The 26,603-nt window shown below is 38.0% G+C and overlaps 2 protein-coding genes and 1 long non-coding RNA gene across 3 annotated transcripts in view; 1 reads left to right on the top strand and 2 right to left on the bottom strand.

Annotated features, from left to right (window-relative positions):
* LOC139949654 (serine/threonine-protein kinase Nek5-like) overlaps positions 1-8,627 on the bottom strand; it is a 16,997-nt gene extending 8,370 nt beyond the window's left edge. The window contains exons 1-8 of the mRNA XM_071948108.1: positions 8,496-8,627; positions 7,435-7,646; positions 6,441-6,612; positions 4,716-4,861; positions 3,734-3,786; positions 3,047-3,174; positions 1,621-1,722; positions 922-1,001 (exon numbers count right to left, since the gene is read on the bottom strand). Coding sequence (XP_071804209.1) covers positions 922-1,001; positions 1,621-1,722; positions 3,047-3,174; positions 3,734-3,786; positions 4,716-4,861; positions 6,441-6,612; positions 7,435-7,517 — 764 coding nt within the window. The 5' untranslated portion in view covers positions 7,518-7,646; positions 8,496-8,627. The remainder of the gene's footprint in view (positions 1-921; positions 1,002-1,620; positions 1,723-3,046; positions 3,175-3,733; positions 3,787-4,715; positions 4,862-6,440; positions 6,613-7,434; positions 7,647-8,495) is intronic.
* Positions 8,496-26,603, top strand: LOC139949652 (prolyl endopeptidase-like). Its single transcript, XM_071948105.1, is given in 18 exon segments — positions 8,496-8,580; positions 8,583-8,846; positions 10,105-10,232; positions 10,667-10,762; positions 11,071-11,239; positions 11,756-11,857; positions 12,435-12,577; positions 13,364-13,479; positions 14,068-14,213; positions 15,771-15,875; positions 16,514-16,618; positions 17,171-17,365; positions 18,452-18,600; positions 19,033-19,149; positions 19,666-19,761; positions 20,658-20,759; positions 21,948-22,176; positions 23,469-26,603. Coding segments are annotated over 18 exon segments (2,385 nt in total). The 5' UTR covers positions 8,496-8,523; the 3' UTR covers positions 23,535-26,603.
* On the bottom strand, positions 11,136-22,093 carry LOC139949658 (uncharacterized). The gene is made up of 6 exons (XR_011787561.1): positions 21,956-22,093; positions 19,024-19,117; positions 17,135-17,313; positions 16,495-16,590; positions 13,945-14,004; positions 11,136-11,258 (listed from the first exon to the last, which is right to left on the bottom strand). It is a non-coding gene; the product is annotated as an uncharacterized lncRNA (long non-coding RNA).

Genomic DNA, 26,603 nt, shown 5'->3' with positions numbered 1-26,603 from the left:
GACATTAAAAACTTAAGGCTAATCCTAAGTTAGGACGACTTGAGATAAGACTAGTCTTAGCTATTTGTGAAATCCACCCCTGGAAACACAACAAGTGTCCTGGATTATTTTATGCACATTGCCAATCCAAGTACACACCAACAGCTTAAAGTCACCTGGAAGTGCTATTTTTTCAAAATAAAGCTTTTGTCACTAATATATGTGTTTTGATGAGTGGAATGTGAATAAACAGTTAACTAAGGTTTTAAAAAATCAGTTCTTATGTTATTTACAAATTTAAGAGTAGACCCCGACCCGAGAGGGCGCTGTTCGTGACGACAATCGAGGCAGACTTTGCCTGTAATGCGTAGAGTAAACACAATTGCAAAGTACATGTACGGACCAAGTCGAGAGTATGTACGTTTCGACAAAATTTTTTTTTTTTTTTTTTCCGGCAATGCCGACCAGGTGTATTGCTGCTGAATGCAGAAAAACACTTTTTGAAATGTACCAACTCACGACTTGGACGTACATGTACTTTGCATGTGTGTTTACTATACGCATTGCAGGCATAGTCTGCCTCGATTGACGTCACAAAAGGGGTAGGAGGAGTCAGCCCCCCAAACAACTTTATATATTTTTCAAACATATACATCGTGACAAACAATTACTAGAAAAATTGTTTTATTGTTCGTAAGCATAATTATACTCTTATGTTTGAAAGAAAAAAAATTCTATTTCCAGGTGACTTTAACGTCCCACTCGAATGGCAAATCAATTATGATAAAATATCTTGCTCAAGAATACAAGTGCCACTGTAGCAGAAACATCCTTGATATTTATGAGTGATTATGATGAAGCTTTTTAAACTGAGAGGTCTTGGTCAGGGAACAATTGCATATCCCCCCTTGAACAAATATAAAACTAAAATTCCCATCTTACCCTGGTCTTTGGTCTGGTTCCTTGACTAGGATGGTAGCGATCAGCTCCTTGATATCATCCGAGTACATGGACGGAATCTCCTAATAACAATCAGTAAGACAAAAAATCAAATGTGACATTGAAGAGCTTTCAAATTACAACCAATTGGAGACCTTTTGACGGTCCTTTTTCACAGTTCATAGCATGTGTTCGCACGCTCAGAGCCGCAAAAAAGGACCGTTATGTCTGCAGCATCTCAAAAGTCTCCCATTAGGGCATATATTGATAGGAATCACAGCATACTCAGAGGTTTCAGTGTAAAGTCAGTCACTGCTGTGATTGGTTCTTCTGAAAGGAGAACTGTGATTGGAGGGCTTAGAGTTATGTGTGGGTTGCCCCTTTTGTGTGATTGCCTTACTATTGTTGTAAACAAGTGTTACATTGTCTATACAAAGTTCCAGAACCCTGCTACAGTGTCATGGCCATGCGACTAAGATCATCACATTCAAGTATAGTGGTGGTAAAGTCATCCGGTATAAATGGGTAACTGCGAGGGTAGACAGGGTAGAGGTTGATTTTGTGTATGAAAAAGCCACTAGCTATAAACAGGGAGTTTAGAAAGGTTAACGGAATGTTATTGGCCCCCCAAAAAAGTAAAGCTTATTGAGACGTTATTGTGAAATGCAATTTATAAGAACTAGTTATTATTAGTCTACTCACAGCAAATTCACACTTGACGATCTTGTAGAAAAGGCTGATAAGATTATTGGCATCGAATGCTGGAGTGAAGGCACACATCTCAAACAGTAGGCAACCTAGAGCCTGCAAACAGACAAATAATTAACAGTAGGCAACCTAGAGCCTGCAAACAGACAAATAATTAACAGTAGGCAACCTAGAGCCTGCAAACAGACAAATATCTCAAACAGTAGGCAACCTAGAGCCTGCAAACAGACAAATAATTAACAGTAGGCAACCTAGAGCCTGCAAACAGACAAATAATTAACAGAAGGCAACCTAGAGCCTGCAAACAGACAAATAATTAACAGTAGGCAACCTAGAGCCTGCAAACAGACAAATAATTAACAGTAGGCAACCTAGAGCCTGCAAACAGACAAATAATTAACAGTAGGCAACCTAGAGCCTGCAAACAGACAAATAATTAACAGTAGGCAACCTAGAGCCTGCAAACAGACAAATATCTCAAACAGTAGGCAACCTAGAGCCTGCAAACAGACAAATAATTAACAGTAGGCAACCTAGAGCCTGCAAACAGACAAATAATTAACAGTAGGCAACCTAGAGCCTGCAAACAGACAAATATTTAACAGTAGGCAACCTAGAGCCTGCAAACAGACAAATATCTCAAACAGTAGGCAACCTAGAGCCTGCAAACAGACAAATAATTAACAGTAGGCAACCTAGAGCCTGCAAACAGACAAATAATTAACAGTAGGCAACCTAGAGCCTGCAAACAGACAAATAATTAACAGTAGGCAACCTAGAGCCTGCAAACAGACAAATATTTAACAGTAGGCAACCTAGAGCCTGCAAACAGACAAATATTTAACAGCAAATTGTTTGTTAAATCATCCAATACAAGCCGTTCTGATTTGGTTTAATTTGAGTTGATTTGATTTGAAATGGTTAACTAAAAACAAACACTATCGATCGCTGCCAAAGGCTGAATTGCAGTCAAATTACAAAGAGATAATAAAGATACACATTTGAAAGAGTTAAAAATACAAGAAAACATTAAATATAAATCATAAAATAAAAGATTTAAACTGTAGTGGTCCAAAAGGTTTCAGACTAAATGACTTCTCAGTGATGATTGAAGCTTTGTATGGTGTAGATTATAATTACAACTGAATTAGTAATTAACATGCAGTACAATGTATACATGTATACAAATCTTAAGTAAACTGTTTGAAATGTCAAGACCACACTGGTCCTTCTCAGAACAAGACCTCTCCCAGTTTTCTCCTACAGTTTTTGTTGTAAATTTTTCTTTATTCAACCCAAATCATCTAAAAGTCACCAGGCTAGCTTCCCCTCGTAATTTATTAACTGATATTTGAGTTGTGTTGTCTAAAATGAGCCAAATCCTAACCCTGAAATGTTGCAAGAACAAATATCCACCTACCCATATATCTGATTTATTGTTGTATGGTATATCTTGACATAGTTCTGGGCTGAGATAGCATGGTGTCCCAACACATGTACTAGCTTTGTCGATGGTGTGTTCTAGAGTCTTGGCTATGCCAAAATCACCTGAAAATAACCAACATGATGAACAATTTGAATCATAGATATTTGAATTTACATTCATAAAATAAAAATTGTTGTTAACCTTAAAGCCATTGGACACTTTCGGTAAACAGTGTTGTCCAAAGGCCCACACTTCGTGTATCATATAAAATAACAAACCTATGAAAGTTTAGGCTCAATCGGTCATCGGAGCCGGGGGAAAATAACGGGAAAACCCACCCTTGTTTCCGCACGTTTCGTCGTGTCATGACATGTGTTTGCAATAAATCCGTCATTCTCGACAACGAGAATTGATAATTGTTTTAATGTTTTCTCAAAAAGTAAAGTATTTCATGGAATAAAATTTCACAAGAAGTCTTTCACCATGACCTTCAGTAAACCCTGTAAGTTATTTGTAAATCTGTGAACTTTTATTTTATTCCTGTTCCGAAAGTGTATAATGGCTTTAAACCGATGTGTATAAACACTGTACACAGAAGCAGTCAGGTAAAAAAGAAATAAAAGAAAGAAGCAGAATAACTAAAGCTACAACACTATTGTAATCCATTTATAGGATACTTACCTAACTTGATCATGTTTTTCTTGGTCAGAAAGACATTCTGCGCTTTTAAATCCCTGGGGAAAAAACCAAATAACAAAATTGGCATACTCTACTAAAAGTAAGAAAAAAAGATACATGTACTAGCGTTGTTTTTCTTTTCTGGCTCGTACTAGTACATGCCCCACAGTTTTGTGATGCGCTTAGGCCAAACAAAAATGTCTACAAAAGGTAGATTGGCATTTTCCTTTTTGATACACCATTGGCAGTCCCACTATAAAGGTTCACTTAACTGATTTGGGCTGTTGACCCTAACAACTGTCACCAGGGGCATGTAACCACCTACATGTACTCAACTGGGACTGAAACAGGGTTACCCCCTTCACAGTCCATGATGCAGGCGTGGTTCTCATCCATCAGGAGCCTGGCGGAGTGCAGAATTGGTAAGTAGTTTCACAATAAAGTCTCAATGCACTTTAATAACATTAGTGCCCTGGTCATTGGGCCAATATAATTCTTTAAAGGCAGTGGACACTATAGGTAATTGTCAAAGACTAGCCTTCACAGTTGGTGTATCTCAACATATGCATAAAATAACAAACCTGTGAAAATTTGAGCTCAATCGGTCGTCAAATTTGCGAAATAATAATGAAAGAAAAAACAGCCTTGTTACACGAAATTGTGTGCTTTCTGATGCTTGATTTCGAGACCTCAAATTCTAAACTTGAGGTCTCGAAACCAAATTCGTGGAAAATTACTTCTTTCTTGAAAACTACGTCACTTCAGAGGGAGCTGATTCTCACAATGTTTTATACCATCTATCTCTCCCCATCACTTGTAATCAAGAAAGATTTTATGATGATAAATATTTTGAGTAATTACCAATATTGTCCACTGCCTTTAAAGTGCTTTGCTAAAGAGCACTTAGTGTCTTGACCTGGAAAGCGAACTGGTTAAAATCCTGATAATAATATACCTAACTTTTGGAACTTATTGCCAGACTTACCTGTGTAGAATTTTCATGGAGTGAATGTATTGCACAGCCATTAGAAGCTGTATAAACCACTGCATGATCTGACCTTCCTCAAGGGTCGTTCCATGACCTTTGGCCTGCTGTATCTTTTCATCCAGGGTCCCTCCATCGCAGTAGTCCTAAAAGGAGACAGTCAGAAAAAACATGGTTTGGATTTAAAGCTTTCAAATAATGAAGACATTGTGTAACCACTTCGCACATCTTCTCAAAAACAAAATCTTCAAATTAGTACCATGCAGAGGCCTGGTAAATTTGTTTTTATACCCTTTCATAAAAACAAATTGCCTGTGCATGATACTCATTTTTCTGGACTTCTGGAAGAATTATGTTCTTGAGAATGTCTAAACAAATGTTTTCATAAAATGCAACTGCCCGAAAAATTGTACACTTAGAAAAATACTAATGAAGCTAGAGGGATTGCAGTGAGGACCAAAGATCTAAATGAAGAGTCGCAGATTTTCCTTAATAATAACTGGGGCAAGAACAATAAATTTTGCACTGATTAAACTTTGAACACTGATGTATGAACAATCCAGAAAAAATTACTTTAAGCTAGAGCAAATTTTAACTCCAGATTAAATTCAAAAATACAAAACATGAAAAAAAGAAGTGTAAACCCAACACAGCACTAATAGCAAATTACTCTCTAAGCACATTCAGAACAAATTATGAATAGCCAGAATTATTGAGCTAACATGAAAATACAGCAACTTGATATGTACAAACTTTCAAGATTTTTGGAGGACACAAGAGAAAACTTGACATGTAGGTCTGTCCTGAATGCTGTATCGCTGCTCACTGACCCACACTAGCACATGTGGCCAGTGATGCACAAAGCAATAGACTGGTGCGCCTAGAATCATTAGTTAAGTAAAGAGTAAATTAAGTCAAGGAACTATGCAGGGGTGCCGCTTCTATAATAAAACAGTAACTTTAGGGGGACCATTTTGCCAAAAATCCCATTGCAATTTTGAAAAGGATGAATAGAAACAAAGTTAAATTTCACCTCTCTGCCTACACTGCATCCCATCTGTTTGCGGGTCCATTCATGCATATTATACATACAAGCATAAAGTGCTTTGAAAGCATGTACTTTGGATTCAACTTTTTGTACATGATGTACTATGGTTTTGTACAAATGTCTTTCTTTGTTCCCAAATAATAAAAAATTTCCAACCACAGATTTAAACCCCAGTAGTGGTGTATGAATTAGTGATTAAAGGCAGTGAACACTATCGGTAATTACTCAAAATAGTTATTAGCATAAAACCTCACTTGGTAACGATTAATGGGGAGCGGTTGATAGTATAAATCACTGTGAGAAACGGCTCCCTCTGAAGTAACAAAGTTTTTTAGAAAGAAGTAATTTTAAACGAATTTGATTGCGCGCCCTCAGAATTAGATTGTGAGGTCTCGAAATCATGCATCTGAAAGCACACAACTTTGTGTGCGAGGTTGTTTTTTCTTTCATTATTATCTCGCAACTTCAACGACTAATTGAGCTCATATTTTCACAGGTTGTTTTTTTATGCATATTGTTTATATACATCAAGTGAGAAGACTGGTCTTTAACAATTACCAATAGTGTCTAGTGCCTTTAAACTGTCTTGACTACACCTGTGAATGCAATCTGTTTAATGGGAATAACAAATGTAGAATGCTAAATAATGGCCCAATATTTTGGTGTTTTTTAAATACCTGCACGATACAGAGATGTACAGCGTCTGGCGTCTGCTCAAAGAAAGACTCGTAATATGAGACGATGTGAGGATGTCTAAACTCAGAGAGGATGTTGGCTTCTCGTTGAACTGCCTCCTTGGTCCGTGTCTTACGCTTCTCATCAAGCTGAATCTTCTTCAGGGCAACCAACCTGAAACAGAATCCAGAAAAACAACAATCTTATATAGGATTTGAGGCATTGCATGGTGAGGTATCAATGTATATTTGGTTTGCAGTAACACCATTTGTGTATCTACTTCCCAGGTAAGACTCTACCTGGCAAGTAGATACACACATGGTGTTCTGTGTTACTGCAAACCAAATATACAACAACAATCTTAATAGTAGATGTTAAATTTGCATCGGGGATTATTAATTTGGGTTTTCACCCTTACACCGATGTGTGTAAGTACTCAGTACTTTCCCGAGTTCTGTGAAAAAAAATCACAGAGGTATTACTCGGGTGGGATTGAATTAACGACCTTTGCAAGTCTAGAGCATTGTTATACCAACTAGACCACCAAGATTGCCCGGTAACAATCTTGGTATTCAAGTAAATGTGTGTTTAAACATATGGACTTTATAGGCACTGGACACCTTTAGTAATTGTCAAAGACCAGTATTCTCACTATGTGTATCCCAACGTAAATGCATAAAATAACAAATCTGTGAGAATTTTGTACTCAACTGGTCTGCGAAGTTGCAAGAGGTAAATAAAAGAAAAAACACCCTTGTGGCACAATTTTGAGTGTGATACCTAAAAAAGGCTTCAAGCCTGAAGTCTTTCAATATTTGAGTGAGAAATGACCACTTTCTCAAAATGTAGTTGTTACCACAACAGTTTCCATTGCGAACAGTGTTTATGCAAACAATTATTTCGAGCTTCTAACCACAAATTGCTATTGTCATAATTTTAGGAGTGATCCCCAAACCTATACTTTCCCTTAAAACAAACTTAGCAAAGTGTGCTCACTTTTTAGTTTCTTTGTGTCGAACCAAGTACACAGCTCCACCTGCCCCAGTACCTAGGGTGGTTACTTTGTCGTACAACTCCATCAGGAATACTCATGATCTGGGATCTTTGTTGTGTTTCTTTGACTCGTTGTTCCAAATTTGTGGTAGAAATCTAGGTGGTTGTGCGCTGTACACTGTAATTTATCCTTCTAAGTTTGTCTTTCCAATAATCTGTTGAAGAATGACAAGATTATTCTTGATTTATGAAAACAATAGCCTAGGATACATTTCTGTATCCGGCCACAACTTTTTTACTCAGTGTTTTAGGTTGACTGAACTTACTGAAAGCAATATTTCAATCTCTTTTGGAGTTTTGGTTTTGTCTTCAATTAAGATAATAAATACCCATTCATAATGAAAGAGAAAGTACAATCACAGTTTAGCTGGTAAACTTTTTTTGCTTACTAAGCGAGAGTGTTCTGTGCTTACCAAGTTTTTATGCTTTACAGTGTAAAGCATAAAAACTTGGTAAATTACACAAGCTTAATTAAAGCTGCCACCGTCAGGCAGAGAGTTGGGCCTACACTCCTAGAACGAAAGGTTCATTCCGCTATCGTCTCCGGAACGAACCTCAGTCATAGTTCTAGGTGCAGCAGAGAAGAGTACGCTCTACAAATTTCTTTGCTAAGCAAAACATGATTTGATTGTGGGGCACCAGCCACAACCTCACAACTAACAATCAGTAACATTACAACAATTACAATGCCAACTCTTTTTTATCATAAAACAATGGAAATAATATTGGCTGATTATTCTGTTTCTAACTTTCTGCTTTTTATGCAATACACTGTCTGAGCTAGGCAAATTTTTGTGCTTACACTACACCTTTTTTTTATACATGTTTTATGAAATTGGGTCCCCGCATAGTTTTGATCAAGCTGATAAAAAGTGTTAACGACACACGTACCCATCAGTTTCAGTTTACAATCTTTCCAAATAAATGAAAGAGAGACGCAGGTTACAAATAAAATCAACCATCAGAAAAACTATCAAAATTTTACAACAATTTATCCAAATTACCTGTTCGTTTATCTTAAAACTTTAAGCCATGGAGGCAGAAATCGACTTGCAAGTTTGCAGAGAACAATCTTCTAAGTTCTTTTCCGAGACCTCTTCTGTCAACAAGTGGCTACTTTTCTACGAAGAAATGTCGGAAGTGCGCCCTCTATCGTCACAACAAAACTGGTAAACAATTTGATGTACAGAATCTTGGGTTTGAGATCGTTCCTTTCTACTGCCGTAAATTGCCGTCTTCCTCAAAAAGCACATCGTCTTTTGTGTTCGATAAGAGTTGTTCAATCTTACAAGATGATTAAGTACCCAGCTGCACGTAGAGATGAGAGCATTGTTGACGATTACAACGGCACAAAGGTAGGTATTTTTAGGTATTTCAGAACCACTATCCACTGAGCGTAGCGGCCAACGCGATTCGGGCATTGTCGTCTGTTTAGTACAGTTTCTCTTTTGTGTCATGGTCACGTGTGTGTGCTACCAGAGTGTGTGTTTGTTGCTTCATAAAAAAAAATCAGTCTGTAGGTCGGGAAGCGAAGTGTTACCATAGAGACAGATGATATCTGTGATGATCCTGCCTGGTTGCTTTTATTTTAATCAATAAATAATTGCTTCCCACAGACAGTCCCTTCCCACACTTGTGCTTGTGGTGGTTGTGCATATTCTGTGCATTTATTCAATATTTCCCCAATAAATAAAAATAAAATAAAAAAAGATTTCCGCCACCCACCACTTTTCGCTTCTTCACTTATTTTTACAGAAAGGAACACATTAAAGGAACACTTAAGTTAAGGGACACGTTGTCTTGGATCGGACGAGTTGGTCTTTGAACAGCTTTTGAAACCGTTTGTTATGAAATGCATATGAGTTTTTTATGACAATGGTTAGAGAACACTTGAAAGTTGTTTTAAAAGTAGAATATAGGCGTAATGATCCACACACAAAAATCACAAGTATACCTCGAAATTGCGCGTTTTTCCTCTTACGTCGCGAACTAACACAAAATGACCGACCCTGTTTCTTCGTAGTTGCAGAGTTGCGATAACGTAACCCTCCTCCCGACGGCCGCACAGGCCGGAGGGTTACGAAGATCCCGCAATGTGTGCAGGGCGAAATGGTTCAAAGCGTACACTTTCGACAGCTAGTCAGCAGATTTGCTTCATTTTTACCACTTTTGAAAATCATGACACAAATTCTAGGAACACGAACTTGATCCTCAATGTCTAATGAATCCTACCATATCACTCAAAACACCATTGAGGAAATAATTTGAAGAAAAAGGACAAAAACTTACCAGATCCCTGAGCGAAAGAGTAAACAATTTCCCAGGTTGAAAATTGGAATCTGAGGGGAGCAGAGCTTCGGCTGTTTGTGCACGTCACAGACTCAGCGCTGCGTGTGGTGCATTCTGTATCCCTGCAACTGTGCAGCCATAGTCTTGTTCACGTGGTGAGATGCAGAAATCAGAGAAACAGATCGCCCGCTACTAACGTCCGACTGTTGAACACCTCTTCTTAAAAATTTACTTTCGTTTCTTATTTAATTTCAAATTCCTCCAATGGGAGACTTTGGACTTTTAGGTGGCAACAGACTTACCAAGTAATTTTTCTTGCTTCAGGTGCCAGATCCATATGCCTGGTTGGAGGATCCAGATGGCGAGGAAACCAAAGCCTTTGTGGATGCACAGAATGACATCACAATGCCCTTCTTGGAGAAATGTGCAACCAGAAAACCATTTCATGATAGGTATTCAAGAACACACTACTTTTTGTATGACACACAACGCCCCAGATTTACATATTTTAACTAAATGCTTAAAAAGAGAATGATAGTAGAAAGCTTCCCTTGAATGTTACTTGATGAGGTGTTGTATGTTGAAGTTTTTAAGAAATGAGTAAAACAGCCAGCACAAAAATAACTTGCGTCTCAGTGAGACAAAAATTATTTTAGAATGTACAACAGATTTATGCTACTTTTAAGAAAACATTGCTCTGTGATTTAAAAATCTTTCACGTTGTGTCACTTTCAAAGGTTGATGAAACAAGGACTTGTTGAGATGTTGTATTTGCATTTCACTGGGAGATATAAATTATGTTTTTGCAAATTCAAGATATGCTTTTTTGGCAAGAGCTTGTAGTAAGCTCTTTAAAAATGCAAGTAAACTTTATTTCTTACTCCAGGCTCAAACAACTGTGGGACTTTCCGAAGTACGGATGCCCCTTCAAGCGTGGCTCACGCTATTTCTACTTCATGAACACAGGACTTCAGAACCAAAGGTGGGTCTCGCTGTACCAGCCATGAATTGTTGTTCAGCAGAATTCTCTCTTTCTTTAGTCCATTAGGGCGTCCGCCGTCCCATAGCAGTCCATAAAAATAAGCTCCCTCCAAGCCTCCTTGTCCAGAGTGGTTGTCGTTAGCTCATGGATGCTATATCTCTGAATGTTGTCAGTCCATCTGGCTTTCGGCCTTCCTCTTTCAGCGCCACCAGCAACACGTCCCTTTATGCACTGATGGAAATTGATGAGCTCCATCCATTCAGTTAAAGACTGCCTTTTAAAACTGTTGTCATTTGTATTCTCTCCAGTGTTTTGTATGTGCAAGATTCCTTGGATGCTGAACCGAGAGTGTTCCTAGATCCAAATACATTCTCAGAAGATGGTACGGTGGCCCTAAGAGGACATGCATTCTCTGAGGATGGAGCCTACCTTGCTTATGGGCTCAGCACCGGTGGCTCAGATTGGGTCCAAATCAAGGTCAGTTTGTGTAAAGTTCCTGAATGAAAAAATGGGTTACAAATATGCTAGACTTATGCAATCCATTATTATTGTCATAGACCCACTGGATAGATTCTTACATAGCACACATGTGTAAATGTGTCTATATTTACATCACTGCACTTAACAACATTAATATCCCTGTTTTTCGGGCATACTTAGACCATTCCTCAAATTTGTTGTGGGAAGTATACAACCCCAATCTGTTTGAATCAGTGCCATGGGGTCATTCAACATTGTCTCAGCCTTCTCGTGTTCCCATTTATACACCTGGGTTAAGAGAAGCAAATGTGGTTTTGTGCCTTGCTCAAGGACAGAGGTCCCCTGTCCACAAATCGAATCCACACTCCAATGACTTGGCAATCAGAATATGCGTCCAATACATTATATCATGTATATTGCTCGGCAACGACACAACACAGAATCACCTAGTTTTAAAAGCAACCTGGAGATGCAAATCTATTAAAAATACATTTTAATTGACTTTGATTTTAGTTCATGGATGTTGCTAAAGGAGAACAACTTCCGGACACTTTGGACAGAGTGAAGTTCAGCTGCATGGGCTGGACACATGATGGCAAGGGTCTCTTCTATAATGTAAGTAGAACCCATTCATGATTGTGGCAAACATTTTTATCGATGGCAGGGGTCTGGTTGTACACATCTTAAAGGCAGTGCACACTATTGGTAATTACTCAAAATAATTATTAGATGACCGATTGAGCTCAAATTTTCACAGGTTTGTTGTTTTATGCATATGTTGAGATACACCAAGTGAGAAGACTAGTCTTTGACAATTACCAATAGCGTCCAGTGTCTTTAAGATGACAGTTTTATACTTTTGTACAACCTTGACAGCCCCTGTCCAACTTGTAATCATAAACTTTTTTGAGATATGGTGAACAGAATGCTACCACACTGTTGCAGCCCCCCAGGATATAACAACATCCTAACAACAACATCAGACTATCACCTATAATACAGATTTTTAAGACGCCACTCAAATCTCACCTGTTTACAAAAGCTTACTGTACGTATGATGTCATGAGCAATGATCATTGGAATATAGCACCATATAAATGTAATGATTGATTGATTGATTGATTGATTGATTGATTGATTGATTGATTGATTGATTGATTGATTGATTGTAAATGTTTTTTCTTGAATTTAGTATTACTTGGAGCAAGAAGGCAAGGCTGACGGCACCGAGACAACCTCCAACATCAATCAGAAGCTGCAATATCACGTTCTTGGAACCAAGCAATCTGAAGATATCCTCTGTGCCGAGTTTCCTCATGAACCAAAATGGATGAGGTTAGTGTGGTTTAAACAGGATTAGTTAGTGGAATAAACAAGGATAACATGGTTAACTAAACAGGATTAACTGGTTGACTACCTGGTTAAAATAACCATCTTTAGATTAACTGTCAAAAAGTATATTCAATCTTGCTTCAATCAAGATTGTCTTCTTCTTGTTTCTTTTGATCTCTGCACTAAGGTGAAAGTTGAAGTTAATTAAAGGCAGTGGACACTATTGGTAATTACTCAAAATAATTATTAGCATAAAACCTTACTTGGTAACGAGTAATGGGGAGCTGTTGTTAGTATAAAACATTGTGAGAAACGGCTCCCTCTGAAGTAACGTAGTTTTCGAGAAAGAAGTAATTTTCCACAAATTTTGAGGTCCTGAAATCAAGGCACACAACTTCGTGTGACAAGGGTGTTTTTTCTTTCATTATTATCTCGCAACTTCGATGACCATTTGAGCACAGATTTTCACAGGTGTGTTACTTTATGCATATGTTGAGATACACCAAGTTAGAGGACTGGTCTTTGACAATTACCAATAGTGTCCAGTGTCTTTAAATTTCACCACTTTTGTAATGACCCTGAAGAAAATGTCATTTTACGCTGAAAGCCTACATGTTAAAAAGATGACAATGGTAGTAAGCAACCTGAGAAATTATTTTGTCTGAAGTTGAATCCCTAAGGATAGTCTAAAAGCGACTTATGGAGACTCAAATTTATGAAATTGAATTAAAAAATAAACATTCATTCAGGTTGTCTCTTGATTAATGATCTATCTCTTTTTCTTGATAGTGGTGCTGAAGTGAGTGATGATGGTCGTTACATTGTCCTTAGCATCAGGCAAGGATGTGACCCTGTCAACAGACTCTACTACTGTGATTTGGAATCCATCGACAATAAGATTACTGGTATGTTAATAATAACTGAAGCCCGGTTCACACTTCATGCAAACGCTTCATGCGGAGCGAAATTTCTTGCGTCACAATTTTAAAACAGCGCGTAACGATTATTGCGTCACCAAAATTCGCTTCGCATTCGCAGAAAGTGTGAAACAGACTTAAGGGTGTTGTGGCCGAGTGGTTGAGAGCATTGAATTTAAGTTCTTTATTCTAGTGGTTAAATCATCAGAGTGTGGGTTGGAATCTACTTGTGTCCTTGAGCAAGATACTTTACTATAATTGCTTCTCTTCACCCAGGGGTATAAATGGGTACCTGCGAGGGTAGAGGTTGATATTGTGTATGAAAAAGCTATTTGAGGGCTACGGTTGCCCAGGTTGTATTTTCGACAGGGACCTGAAATTCATATTGTCTTTGAGGAATATTTAAAGGGGCATAAAGGCACAGATTAGGGCAACAGATATGTCATGGCCTACCAGTAATTCCAGGCGTCTTTCTTTTCCTATACTTCTTTCTTCTAAACATTTTCTGCATGTCTGAAAAAGATAATTATTTGAACATTTTCAATGAAACTTCTACGCTTTATGATGGTGTTGCAGGACTCCTGCCATGGGTCAAACTGATTGACAATTTTGATGCTGAGTACGAGTACATCACCAACGAGGGCACCGTCTTCAGCTTCAAGACAAACCTGGTATCACCGAAATATAAACTCATCAATATAGATTTGGCACAGCCAGACATGGTAAGACATAAGCTATTTTCACGCTGTAGCTTTTATCCCTGTTAAATTTAACCCTGGGGAGGCCCCGCCCCAAGACTTTTTTACCCCACCGATACCCCAGCGCACTTTTCACACTATCCCGGCCTAGTCTCCTCTTCCAAGGTTCTGGCTGCATGTTTAAAATCCTCCCAGGTCTGCCTGAATATGCCTCCGCTCTGCCTTTGCCCGGGCAGACCGGGGGCAGAGCGGTCATAGTGATTCTAAAGTATATGAAGCTAAAGGTGTGCAGGACATTCAATAAGTCAAAGTTTTTTTTAAAATATGTGCGGGATGTTTTAGATACATTTTCTTGGGCTGTTAATCTTGCAATAAGGCTGGAGAGAGGTAGACATTATAGACACCATGGCCCTATTTCATGGCACTGCTGACCACAGACTTCAGTGGTAAAGCCTGGTTCATACTTCCTGCGAATAAGATACAAATTTACGACAAATTTTCGTCTTCACAGCCCTGTTTTCACTGCGAATGTTTCGCAGGAGTTGGGCACAATTCAACTAAAAGTGAATTTTTTTTTGCGAATTGGTGACGTTTAAGTTTGAAGTTTCCAGTGTGCGGAGCCATGAATTTGGACACAGGCCAATAGACTGTGCAAGTCTCGCGCAGATTTGAACTTCCGGGACCATTGTGGTCCCAACCTTATGGAGTTTTACGTTGGGGAGATTTTGTTTCGTCCATTACTTTAGTTTAATATAGTTTATGACCATAAAAATGACATATGTTGTTAAAAATATATTACTAATTAACAACATATATAAAAGTAAAAAAAAAGTCAACATAATAACGAAGAAAAACCGATATTTGAACTTGACCTCAGGTCAGGTTACTTGTGAAAAATTAAGAATTTGTGCCCATCTCCGATCACGAAACTTACGCAGACGCTTGCTTTGGATGGCGGGGTAGAAAGCCTTTTCATTGGTCGCTTAGGCGTCGGCTTCCTCTTTAAAATGCGTCACGCGTTTATCTAAGGCCCTTGCGACCATCGTGCGTCCGCGTATAAACCAGCTTTCAGTAGTTTCACATTCAGGCGTAGATTTACAAAAGGGGTTTCAAAACATTTAAGATCAAACAAACATCCTTGTCCCAGAGTCTTACTTTTGTCTATACATAGACTTTAGCCGATAATTGTGTATTTGTTTAAAAAGCTAAAACTAATTTAAACAAGCTCTAATGGGTATTTTTGTTGTTCAGATTCGGCATTAAGAAAAAATTAAAGCAAATATTTGATTGATAAAAAAATTAAGTTCTTCAGTTGTCAAGTTTTCTCGCTCCGGTGCGCACGAGACTTGCACAGTCTATTGCAGCAGTGGGTTGCAGAAAACTTGTTAGAATAAGGGAAGTTTGTCTTGAAGAACACTTCTCTCTGAATTACTTGAACATTTTTACCTGTGATTTTCTCACAGAGCTTGGGAGAGTATACATGTTCAGTGCTAACGCACTTTGGTGTAAGGGTTAAAACCCAAAATTAATATTCTTTATTCCCAATGAAAATTTAACATCTGTATTATTTAAATATAAAAGGACAAGTGGAAAGACCTGGTGCCAGAGTCGGACACCGATGTCTTGGAGTGGGCTGCCTGTGTATCCAATGATAAACTGGTACTGTGTTATCTGCATGATGTTAAGGTAGGAGGTTCATTTCAATGTTTTAGAACGGCGCTATGTTTTATATTTACTTTCTATTTTATTGACAGCGGACAAGCCGTCATTTACAGGAAAGGATAATACACATAAAATATTCATATAGCCTATATGAACATAGTTAAGTGTTTGCATTTATTCTTCTTCTTCTTCTTCCTTTAAAGTGCTGCTTCAGAAAATTTGAAGATTACCGCACTGGTTGATTGATTGGATCATCTTGAACAGTCAAACTTTTATGGCCTGTCATGGCTGAATAAACAAGTGCACCTGTCTCAAGCTCTGGTGTTTCTGATCAGCAGAGTGTGGGTTCAAGTCCTGGTCTCAACACGTGTGTACTTGACCAAGTACATGCCAAGTAAGGCACTTATTAAACAGCCAAATGATCAAGTGCACTGGACTCAAGCTCTTGTGTTTCAGAGGGTGGGTTCAAATATTGGCGTTGTATTGGCATGATTGGGCTCTGCACTATGCATACAAAATTTGTGCAGCGATTGGCGCATATTTTTATACACATCACTCGCTACGCAATGTGCACAATGCGCTCGCTACGCATTTTGCAAAAAGCGTTGACATGGATTTAATGCGCGATGTATTCTTAACCAACCTTTGATGTTCATCTTTAGAATGTGCTACACCTTCATTTGTTGAGTTCAGGAGACAGACTGAAGACATTCCCTCTGGATGTTGGAACCATCACTGGCTACTCGGGGCGTAAGAAAGACACACAGGTAAGAAGTCTTTTTGTAGCTTATACATATTCATATATTAATACTCTTCTCTAATTGGCCACAATCCATAAAAAGTGTACCTCATACATATAGCAAGACACTTAACCATTGTTTCGTCCTTCGGATGGGACGTAAAGCCGTTGGTCCCATGTGTTGTGTAACGCATGTAAAAGAACCCAGTGCACTTATCGAAAAGAGAAGGGGCTTGCCCCGGTCCGGGGTTCCTGGCTGTTGCTGCTAAGAGCGCTGTAGCACCTTGTAAACCCTTATAAGGAAGGTGCTACATGATTGGGTCTCAGAATTCATAACTTTCAATAACCTTTCTTTCTGTATAAATGTATAGACTAAGTGCTTGAGTACCTTGTTGGTAGATACGTGCGCTATATGAGATATTAATGATGCTCTACTGTTTTTTAAGTGGCCAAACTATCCAACATGCAGGTATTTAAAGGGTTAAGGATAACACAAAAGCAAAAAGTAATCATTATAAACTACAGTGTTTGTAAGCAGACTAACCTGTTTCTTGTTTCCAACCTTTGACCGTGACATTAGATATTCTATCAATTCACATCCTTCCTGACACCGGGGGTCATCTACAGATGTGAGGTCAACCAGGCAGCAATAGAACCCAAGACATTCAGGGAAATCAAGGTGAAGGGGTTCGACCCCACACTCTACCAAACCTCACAGGTATTCTATGAGAGCAAAGATGGAAAGAAGATCCCAATGTTTCTTGTACACAGAAAGGTAAGAATAATATCTGTAATAAGTCTTAAAAATGGATTTATAGAGGAACACGTTCAGGCCTGGGGTCGATTTCACAAAATATGTAGCTAGTCCTAAGTAAGGACGAATAACTCGTCCTAACTCCAGATAAGACTAGTCTTAACTCCAGATAAGACTAGTCTTAACTCCAGATAAGACTAGTCTTAACTCCAGATAAGACTAGTCTTAACTCCAGATAAGACTAGTCTTAACTCCAGATAAGACTAGTCTTAACTCGTTGTGAAATCCACCCCTGGAATTTCATTGTTGTGGGGGCAAGGCCTGCACGTTGCCTTTGGTCGTTTTATTCCAGGGTACAAACGGAATTCAAATTAAATGATGCTTGAAGCTTTGCATGGTGTGGAGAATAAGAGCAACTAAATATAATTATTAATAATAAACTTGCGGGTGCAACCATAGGTAAAAACTCTTTTGAAGGAGTGGTGGGTAGAGAAGAACCGAAATTCAAATTAGCTGGAGCAGTGCTATTTCTAAGGGTTTTGGAGAAGAAACACAATTTTTAGGACACAATTTGAGGGAAAAAGCATTCTTGTAGAGGTCGGGGGAAACAAAATCAGGAAAATCACAGTGAAAAAAGTCAGATGTTTGTTTACCAGAAAGTTTCAAATACAACGATTTATTACATTCTTGAAAGGGGGGCACAAGTGTAGAGTTTCGAGAATTTAAACTTAAAGGAACACGTTGCCTTGGATCATCAAGTCTTTGAAAAGCATTCTGTAACTGTTTGTTGTAAAATGCATATGGGTAGAAAGATGTTGTAAAAGTAGAATACAATGATCAACACAAATATGCCTCGAAATTGTGTGGTTTTCTTTTTACCTTGTAGATTAACACAGTCAGCCATTTATGGGAGTCGAATTTTTGACTCCCATAAATGGCCGACCGTGTTAGTTCGCGACGTAAAAGGAAAACTGTGCAATTTTGAGTGATACTTGTGTTGAACATTATATTCTACTTTTAACATGTTTAAAGCATCTTTCTAACCATATGCATTTCATAACAAACTGAAGAGGTTTACTAAGAGGTTGTTGATATTGTGATTGTCAGGGTATAGAGATGACAGGGAATCATCCTGTGCTCCTGTACGGCTATGGTGGATTCAACATCTCCATCACACCAAGCTTCAGTGTATCTAGACTTGTATTCATCCACCATCTTGGTGGCATTCTGGCCGTTGCAAATATACGTGGAGGCGGGTAAGAGCAACTGGTTTTCTTTATGTTTATGTTATGTTTCTTATGTGATGTTTGAAGCTTTGTGCTCTGTTGATAAGACGTGGTAACTGTACTTGTAATTCACAACTTATTTATATTTAACTAATTTATACATAGTTTTATCTGTTATTCTTTTTAAATGATACTGTAGATGACGGTTATTCGTGGTTGGATCTCAAAGAAATAAATGAATAAAAAAATATTTAGTAACTATAATGCTAACTTGCTGGTACAACCATGTGCAAATCTTATGTGGGACCAGCGCTGACCCATGCGTGTGGCACTCACAATCAGCCGGTCCACTTCAGTTTAACGCGCACATAACTAAGAACAATGGAGGCAGGTCTGCTGCCACCTAGCATCCAAAAAGTACCCCTTTACAACTACATTATTTGAAATGTTTACCTTCATCAGAGAGTACGGGGAGACATGGCACAAGGATGGTATGCTCGGCAATAAACAGAACGTGTTTGATGACTTCCAGTACGCTGCAGAATATCTGATCAAGAATAAGTACACCAATGCTAAAAGGTAATCATCGCACTAAATAGCTTGGCAATAGACGCATTCGCCTCCATGCTATGGTGATTGTCTTTGTGCAACTTGAAATGTTCCAGTTAGATTATTCTAATTTCCCTAATAGAATTGCCCCTTGTTAAGAAAAAAATGCCTTGCCTTTTAGAAGAACAAATATAAGGTCTGGGGATGCTTTGTCCTTCTCCATCTGCTGCAAAAAGGGTTTGGAGACAACAGGATGATTTGGGGAAAAGTCAAATATTAAACCCATTTTAAACCAATGTTATGAATGTTAGTAGCACTTAAACGTTGGTTTTTACTCAGACACCGATGTGTGTTAGCACTGTATACTCAGTACTTTCCTGAGTCCTGTGAAAAAATATCACAGGCATGTTACTCAGGTGGGATTGGAACCCACGACCCTTGCAATTCTAGAGCAGTGTCTTACCAACTAGACTACCGAGGTTGCCCGGTAGCTAGAGGCAGTTCAAATCAATTAATATTGCACTTTTTGTAATTATCTCCCTACAGAATAGCTATTAATGGCGGATCCAACGGAGGCTTGCTGGTTGCAGCGTGCGCCAATCAGCGCCCAGATTTATTTGGATGTGTCATCAACCAAGTTGGGTAAGGAAATGACAATCAGAAAGCAATTCAATGTTTTGGATTGAAATAAACTTTTCAAGTGAAATTTTGTTGAGGACATTGGTTCTCTTCAGTCCACCAATGAGAATTTCAGACTTTTATCTGAATGCAGAAATGTTTACGTCTGCCTTGCATCTGTCATCCTGTTGATAAAGGATGGCTGTTATTTTCTATACAAGTAGGTGTAAAGAAAATTCTGCTCCCAGAAGCGTCTTAATAACTCCAGGAAATATAAGGTGTACATGGCCGAGTGGTTTTAAGCATTAAATTCAAGTTCTGGTGGTCAAGTCATCAGGGTTTGAATCCTAGTCATCATAATAATAATTTGGGGGGCTAATCATCCCTACTCGCAGCTAAGAGCTGAATTGCGAAGGACGCGGCTACATCATGTTAGAGAAGCAGGCATGCAAGGGCACATTCAGCTGCCAGCCACATCAACCCATTATGACCAAGGAGCACAGCCAAGATCGAAAGTGTTTGATTTTTCCTGAGGGAGGAAAACCGGGGCTGGCCACGGCAGCCCGGTGCTGTCAAAAGGTATCATCAAAAGGTGGCAATCTTTGGATTGAGTTTTCAGTCTTTTCTCCCATAAGGGTTTTCCCCCAACATCTAAAACTGAACAATTCGTCTTGTTTCCTTATCATCCTGTTATTAGTACAAAGTGTGCTGTTAAATGTGTAATAACATTTAAATTAACTAATTGTTTAATTAATCTATAGATTTTGTAGTGTGCTTGGTGTGAGTATAATTAGGTGAGGTTTGTAGAAGCACCATGTGTAAATCTCTTTTGAGTAGTGGTGGTTCTGAGAAGAACCAGTGATTGACAACTCAACGTTTTGCTCTGAGCGTCTTCAAAATGGTTTTTTTTTTTGTGACAGGGTCCTTGACATGCTGAAGTTTCATAAATTTACCATCGGTCATGCGTGGACGACAGACTATGGCTGTGCTGACAAGAAGGAGGAATTTGATTGGCTAATCCAGTAAGACTCAAATCTTGTACTAGTTAAATAATCAACGGCTAAGAACTTCTGAAGCTGTTTATGATAGGGTTTGGATACTTCTTTTACGACAAATAACACAAACGTTCACAGATTTACATTAAACTTACACAGTTTGAAGATAATGTTGATAGAAAGCTTTTCATAAAATATTAGAAGAGATGAAGATTTTGAGAAAAAATTAGTAAAACAATTTCACACAAAAAATGTTTGTCTCATTGAGACAATAGACCGATCCATTACGCCCCGCCTCCTTACCAGTTGACCAATCACAGCCGCGAAACCCGATCACCATTAGTGCAAAGATCACCAAACCATTCAAATGGTGATCAGATTTCGCGGTTGTGATTGGTCAATGATAATTGGGCCTGGCTTAATGGATCGGTGTATTATTCTAATATGTACAACTGATGTATGGCTACTCCTAAAAAGTGTCCTTTGTGATTTTCATATTTTTTTTGTCCTCAAAAAGGTTGACGACTAATGAAGCTGAAACTTGTAAAGGTGATTTATAATTTGTGACCCGCTATGTGAAAATTAGTCAGATGTTGACAATTTCAAGGATTGAGTTGTTTGCATGGCTGGAAAGAAAACACCAACAGCAGTAGTTTGGTATATGTCTAAGCTTTGGGGTGTATCGCGTTGCTGAGTTACTTCCATTTGAAATTTGCCAATACATCATTTTTTCTGAAAAACGAATTGCAAGTAAAGTGATGTTTTAAACTACCATTTCGCGCAAAAGGATACAAATAAGACATAAGTATGATCACAAAATTGTTGTTTTCATAGCTTATTGCCTAAAAGTAAGTGTTCTAAAGGTTAACCATGCAAATATATCTTAAAAAGTATAATATAAAAAAAATGACATCTGACTCATTTTCACGTAGCGGGTCACATTTTACATACATCTTCATTCACAGTGAGTAGGGATTCAAACCCATGGCCAAACACTTGATCTACAAATAGTATCAAAACCCTTTAAGCAAATGCCTGACCTACATTGTGTAGACTTTGGTAGACAAGCTATTCCATCAAATTTGTTCCCCACTATTTAAGTATGAAGATGTGCAATGCTTGAAAGCGCTTTGAGACGCCCTTCAAGGGTGTAAAGCACTATATAAAACTGGGTATTATTTAGCTAACAAAAGTCTTACTTATTTTGTTCTATAGGTACTCACCTCTACACAATATTAAAGTTCCATCTGATGATGACGTACAGTATCCGAGTACGATGCTACTAACTGGAGACCATGATGACCGGGTCGTTCCTCTACACTCGCTCAAGTACATCGCTAATCTACAGCATATTATGGGAGCTGTTGGGAAGCAGACCAACCCATTGTTTATACGGGTAGACACCAAATCAGGACATGGGGCTGGGAAGCCGACTGCAAAAGTGGTAAGAGTGAAGAATAGAATGAAAGCAGGCATGATACAGGCCTGATACTTCACGGAGGCAACGGAGGCGATTGCTTCCGTTGCCCCTTGCCATTGCCTTGGTGCCCTTGAAGTGCTCCAGTAGAAATTTACAATTTCCTCATAGGGTGCCCTTTACCAAGGAGAAAATGCCTTGGTGCCCTTGCCCTTTCAAAAACGAAGCATACAGGCCTGATGATATTTGTAGTAACTTGCAAAGTATCTTTTCTGTATAGCGCCCTCTCTTGGTTATAATGGTTTGTTATTGCTTAGTTTTATTATTGTTTACAAGATGGCTACTGTTGGGTATAATCATTGATTAATAAGGCTCGTTCAACTCGGTAAATAATTGTCTCAACAACTGGTTATAACAATAATTGTCCCTTGAAAAAAGTAGGAACCTTTTATTGTACAAGGGCTGACCCATATTCACATTTGCATATCGTACAGGATTTTAAAGACTTTTTCATGCTATTTAAAAAACAACTTTGCTGATCTAAACTAAGCAAAAACAATATCATGTGAAAGTAAGTGCTTTCCATGCCTGCTATTTCACTGAGGCAAATTGCTGTTAATCACTCCGTGCACCCTGGGGTTCATTGCCTTGGTGCCCTTTGAAATTATCCACTAGAATTAAAATTGCCCTCGTAGAAGTGCCCTTTAGCAAGGAACTGCTACCTTGCCCCTAAAGGAATAAAAGATCAGGCCTGGCTTTCCAGCTCTAACAAAATCTTGAGAATTTACCTGATCAACTTTTGCAAGTGTCATAATCACAGAGTACATTTAATGACCAGTGATTCGTTTAATACCTTAAGCAGGGGATTGCATTCAATTCAAGTCAACATTTATTTCATACTACTCTTCTCAAGATATAACGTATACAAAATATTACAAAGATAAGCAAAATAATAAGCACGTAGAGGATGTAGAGAAAATAGTTAATCTATGTCAACCAAAATAAAGAGAATATGAGGCTGTCAGATTAAGCCAAGGCTTGTAAAAGACAGCCTAGACTTCAATCAAGGAGATAAGACATACATGTACAGGGAACAAGAAGAAGAAAAAAAAGAGAAGAAGAAAAAAACCAGACCGGTTGCTATGAGAGAAATATGTATAAACAGGCAGGGCTAAAGCATGATGGCATAATGTACATGTAGGAGCTGGACTGACTATAAAAGAGAATGATACCAGAATGCTGCAGATTTCATGTTTTTTGAGTGGATTATTTTCCTTTATGAAATCTGACATTGTGTTTAACATGTTCTTCTCTTCCAGATTGAGGAATACTCCGATATCTATGCATTCATCGCAGAAACACTTGGGATTCAATGGCAAGAATAAGATATACACGGAACATTTATCTACAACTTCAAATTACTTCAATTCTGACATAAACCAATGATGCAAAGAGAGATTATACAAACAGGTTAGGATTTGTATCATTGTTCTCCAACGGATTCTACTTGAGTTACCAATAAGGTTCTACTTAGGAAGAAACTATCAATAAAAAGTAAATTTTGTACAACCATGTGTAAATCTCTTTTGTGAGAGTGTGAGCGTGAGCTTTGGTGGGGTCTTGACGTTTTGAACAGTGCTCGTCTTCAACAGTTTACTGTTTGTCTCTGCAACATACACACAAAAGAGATTTCCACATGGTTGTACCCACAAGTTTACTATTTTTTTTATTTATTTATAGTTTTTTCCTATTTATTCGCACCATGAAAAATTTCAAACAATACTTAAAGACACTGGAAACTATTGGTAATTGTCAAAGACCATTCTTCTCACTTGGTGTATAAAATAACAAACCTGTGAAAATTTGAGCTCAATTGGTCATCGAAGTTACGACATGTATGAGATAATAATGAAAGAAAAAACACCCTTGTCACACGAAGTTGTGTGCTTTCTGATGCTTGATTTCGAGACCTCAAAATCTAATTCTAAGGTCTCGAAATCAAATTCGTGGAAAAGGTTACTGCTGATAGAGCCATTTCTCACAATGTTGTATACTATCAAAAACTCCCCATTACTCGTTACCAAGTCAGGTTTTGTGCCAATAATTATTTTGAGTTATTACCAATAGTGTCCACTGCCTTTAAGGTTCTACTTATTACAGGCATGTGACTTCTCAGGATTCTTCCTGATTTCAGGATCTTTTCTTAATCTGGCAGCATTATTTTGCATTTTTTTCTAGATAAGTAAAAGCAGTGTCTAAGGGGTCAAAAAATTAGTCCGCAGTGTGTCTAGACATGATGTTTTGTATGGATGGAGCATCCATGGTGATGCACAGAGTCTAAAACCTCTAGAATTGAAACTTCTGGGAGGTTCTGGTTCTAGAATAAGTAGGAACACAGTAAGCCATTTTGCAAGGATGATTACATTCTTATATGATACCTAGTTTTAACTGCTTTTTTTTTACGATTTGTATTTCTTATTTTTTCACTCTTGTTTTGTAAAATTTGTTTCATCAAAAAAGTTCAGTAAACGTTTAATTCAAATCCATTAAAAGTTCAATGCAAAAATTAGGTCATATAAAAATAAAAAGTTTGAAAAGTTTTGTCTGAAATCACGCTCAAGTTTAATTATGAAAATGGCAAATAACAGCCCTTCTTCAACGAGTCAGATGAGCTTGAATTGTTATTTGTTGACAGCAGCAATTTCCTGGGCCAATAGATCAGACCGATCTATTGGCATTGGACACATTTGGTACTTGTCAAAGACCAGTATTATCACAAAATAACAAATCCGTGTAAATATTTACTCACTTTGTCATCAAAGTTGCAAGAGAATAATGAAAGTAAAAACACCCCGCATGCACAAATTTGTGTGCTTTCAGATGCCTAAAAAAGGCTGCAGGCCTGAAGTCTTTTGATATTTGAGTGAGAAATTACTACTCTGCAGTATGCAAATGAAGCGTGAAAACTCATTATAACTATTAAGGTCAATGAAGGTAGTGAAGTTCAATTGTTTGTGTAACTAATCCGGGGACCAATGTCATAGAGCTTCTATGCAGAAAATATTGCTTACAACTTTCTTCTATGCAGAAAGGAGCAGGATGCCAGCCACAAATTGTACTTGTGACATGCTATTTTGGCTGGTAACCATACTCCGGTAAGCATAGTTATTTAGAGCTTAGGTTTTTTTTGTGCTTTAATTAAACAGCTCTATGAAATCGGGCCCAGCATAAAAGAACACTTTTTTATGGCTTTTAATCTCGCATTTGGACACGAGCAAGTGCAGAACTTGAAATTTAGAAATTAATTGACAGATCAAATTTAACTACTACCAGTATGTAAGTACCTCATCAATCAGGCGTTTCAGTTTCCAATATGTCTGCCATGCATGACCAAGGTTCATCAATATCAAAAAGACTTTTCAGTTAATTATTCATAAGAATTCTCAGGGTATGCATTAACCACTGTCTTCAAATCAACTGTTAAGGTGCTCAGGCTTTGTGTTTTAACTCTTATAGAACGTTTCCCAAGACTCTCCACTGGAGTTAAAACTTCAGGTTTTATTTATACCCAAGGCACAGGGCACATGTACATGTATGCAAGTACATCATGCACCACACTAGCATTCTAGCTTCCAATAATGTCTGACATGGTTCAAAGACCAGTCGGTTAATTATTCATAAGAACTCTCAGGGTTTTGATTAACCACCTGTCTTCAAGTCAACTGTAAAGGTATTCAGGCTTCATGATTTAACCTGTGAGGTATGTTTTTAAAAACTACAAAGACGAAGACTCTTGTAGAGTTGAAGTGTCACGTTTTATTTATACCCCAGGGCCTAATTTCATAGAGCTACTTAAGCACAAGAAGTAGCTACGTAAGCACAGCAAAATTATGCTTACCAGAATGGTTACCAGCCAAACTACCATGTCAAGTGTACAATTTGTGACTGGTACCCTGCTCATTTCTGCTTAGCAGAAAATTGTTTAGCAATATATTCTGCTTAAACAGCTCTATGAAAAGTTTGATAAATAGTTTATGCTTGCTAGTTTTTTTCTCTTTTTTTTATAGGTACATGTACAAGGAAAATAGGTAATACTTCAAGATGAAACATTTTGGTTTTCATTAATACACTACTTTTACTTAAACCTAATCAGGAATCTAGCCAAAATTAAAAGGAAAAGTATCAAAATATTGGAAAACAGGGAGTCCCTTCTGCCAAAGAAAATACTGTCAAAGTAGCAGAAAGGTTTACCCAGTTCATGTAGCCTTTATTTATTATTTGCAAAAACTGTTAATTGGCCGGACATCTTGACCTCAGAAGAGTCTTTCTCAAGGGCTAAAATATAAAAGTTTCAGTTCCACTGTTATTAAAATAACTAATAATTGTGTTATAAACATGTATGGACAAAGTCTGTCTTTAATAAATGCCTTAAAGTCGGTACTCTTTGTAAATGA

The sequence above is a fragment of the Asterias amurensis genome, chromosome 17 (genome assembly GCF_032118995.1).
Source record: "Asterias amurensis chromosome 17, ASM3211899v1".
Lineage (NCBI taxonomy): Eukaryota > Metazoa > Echinodermata > Asteroidea > Forcipulatida > Asteriidae > Asterias > Asterias amurensis.
The sequence above is the reverse complement of the archived record's forward strand: the minus strand, read 5'-3'. Positions and strand labels throughout refer to the sequence as shown.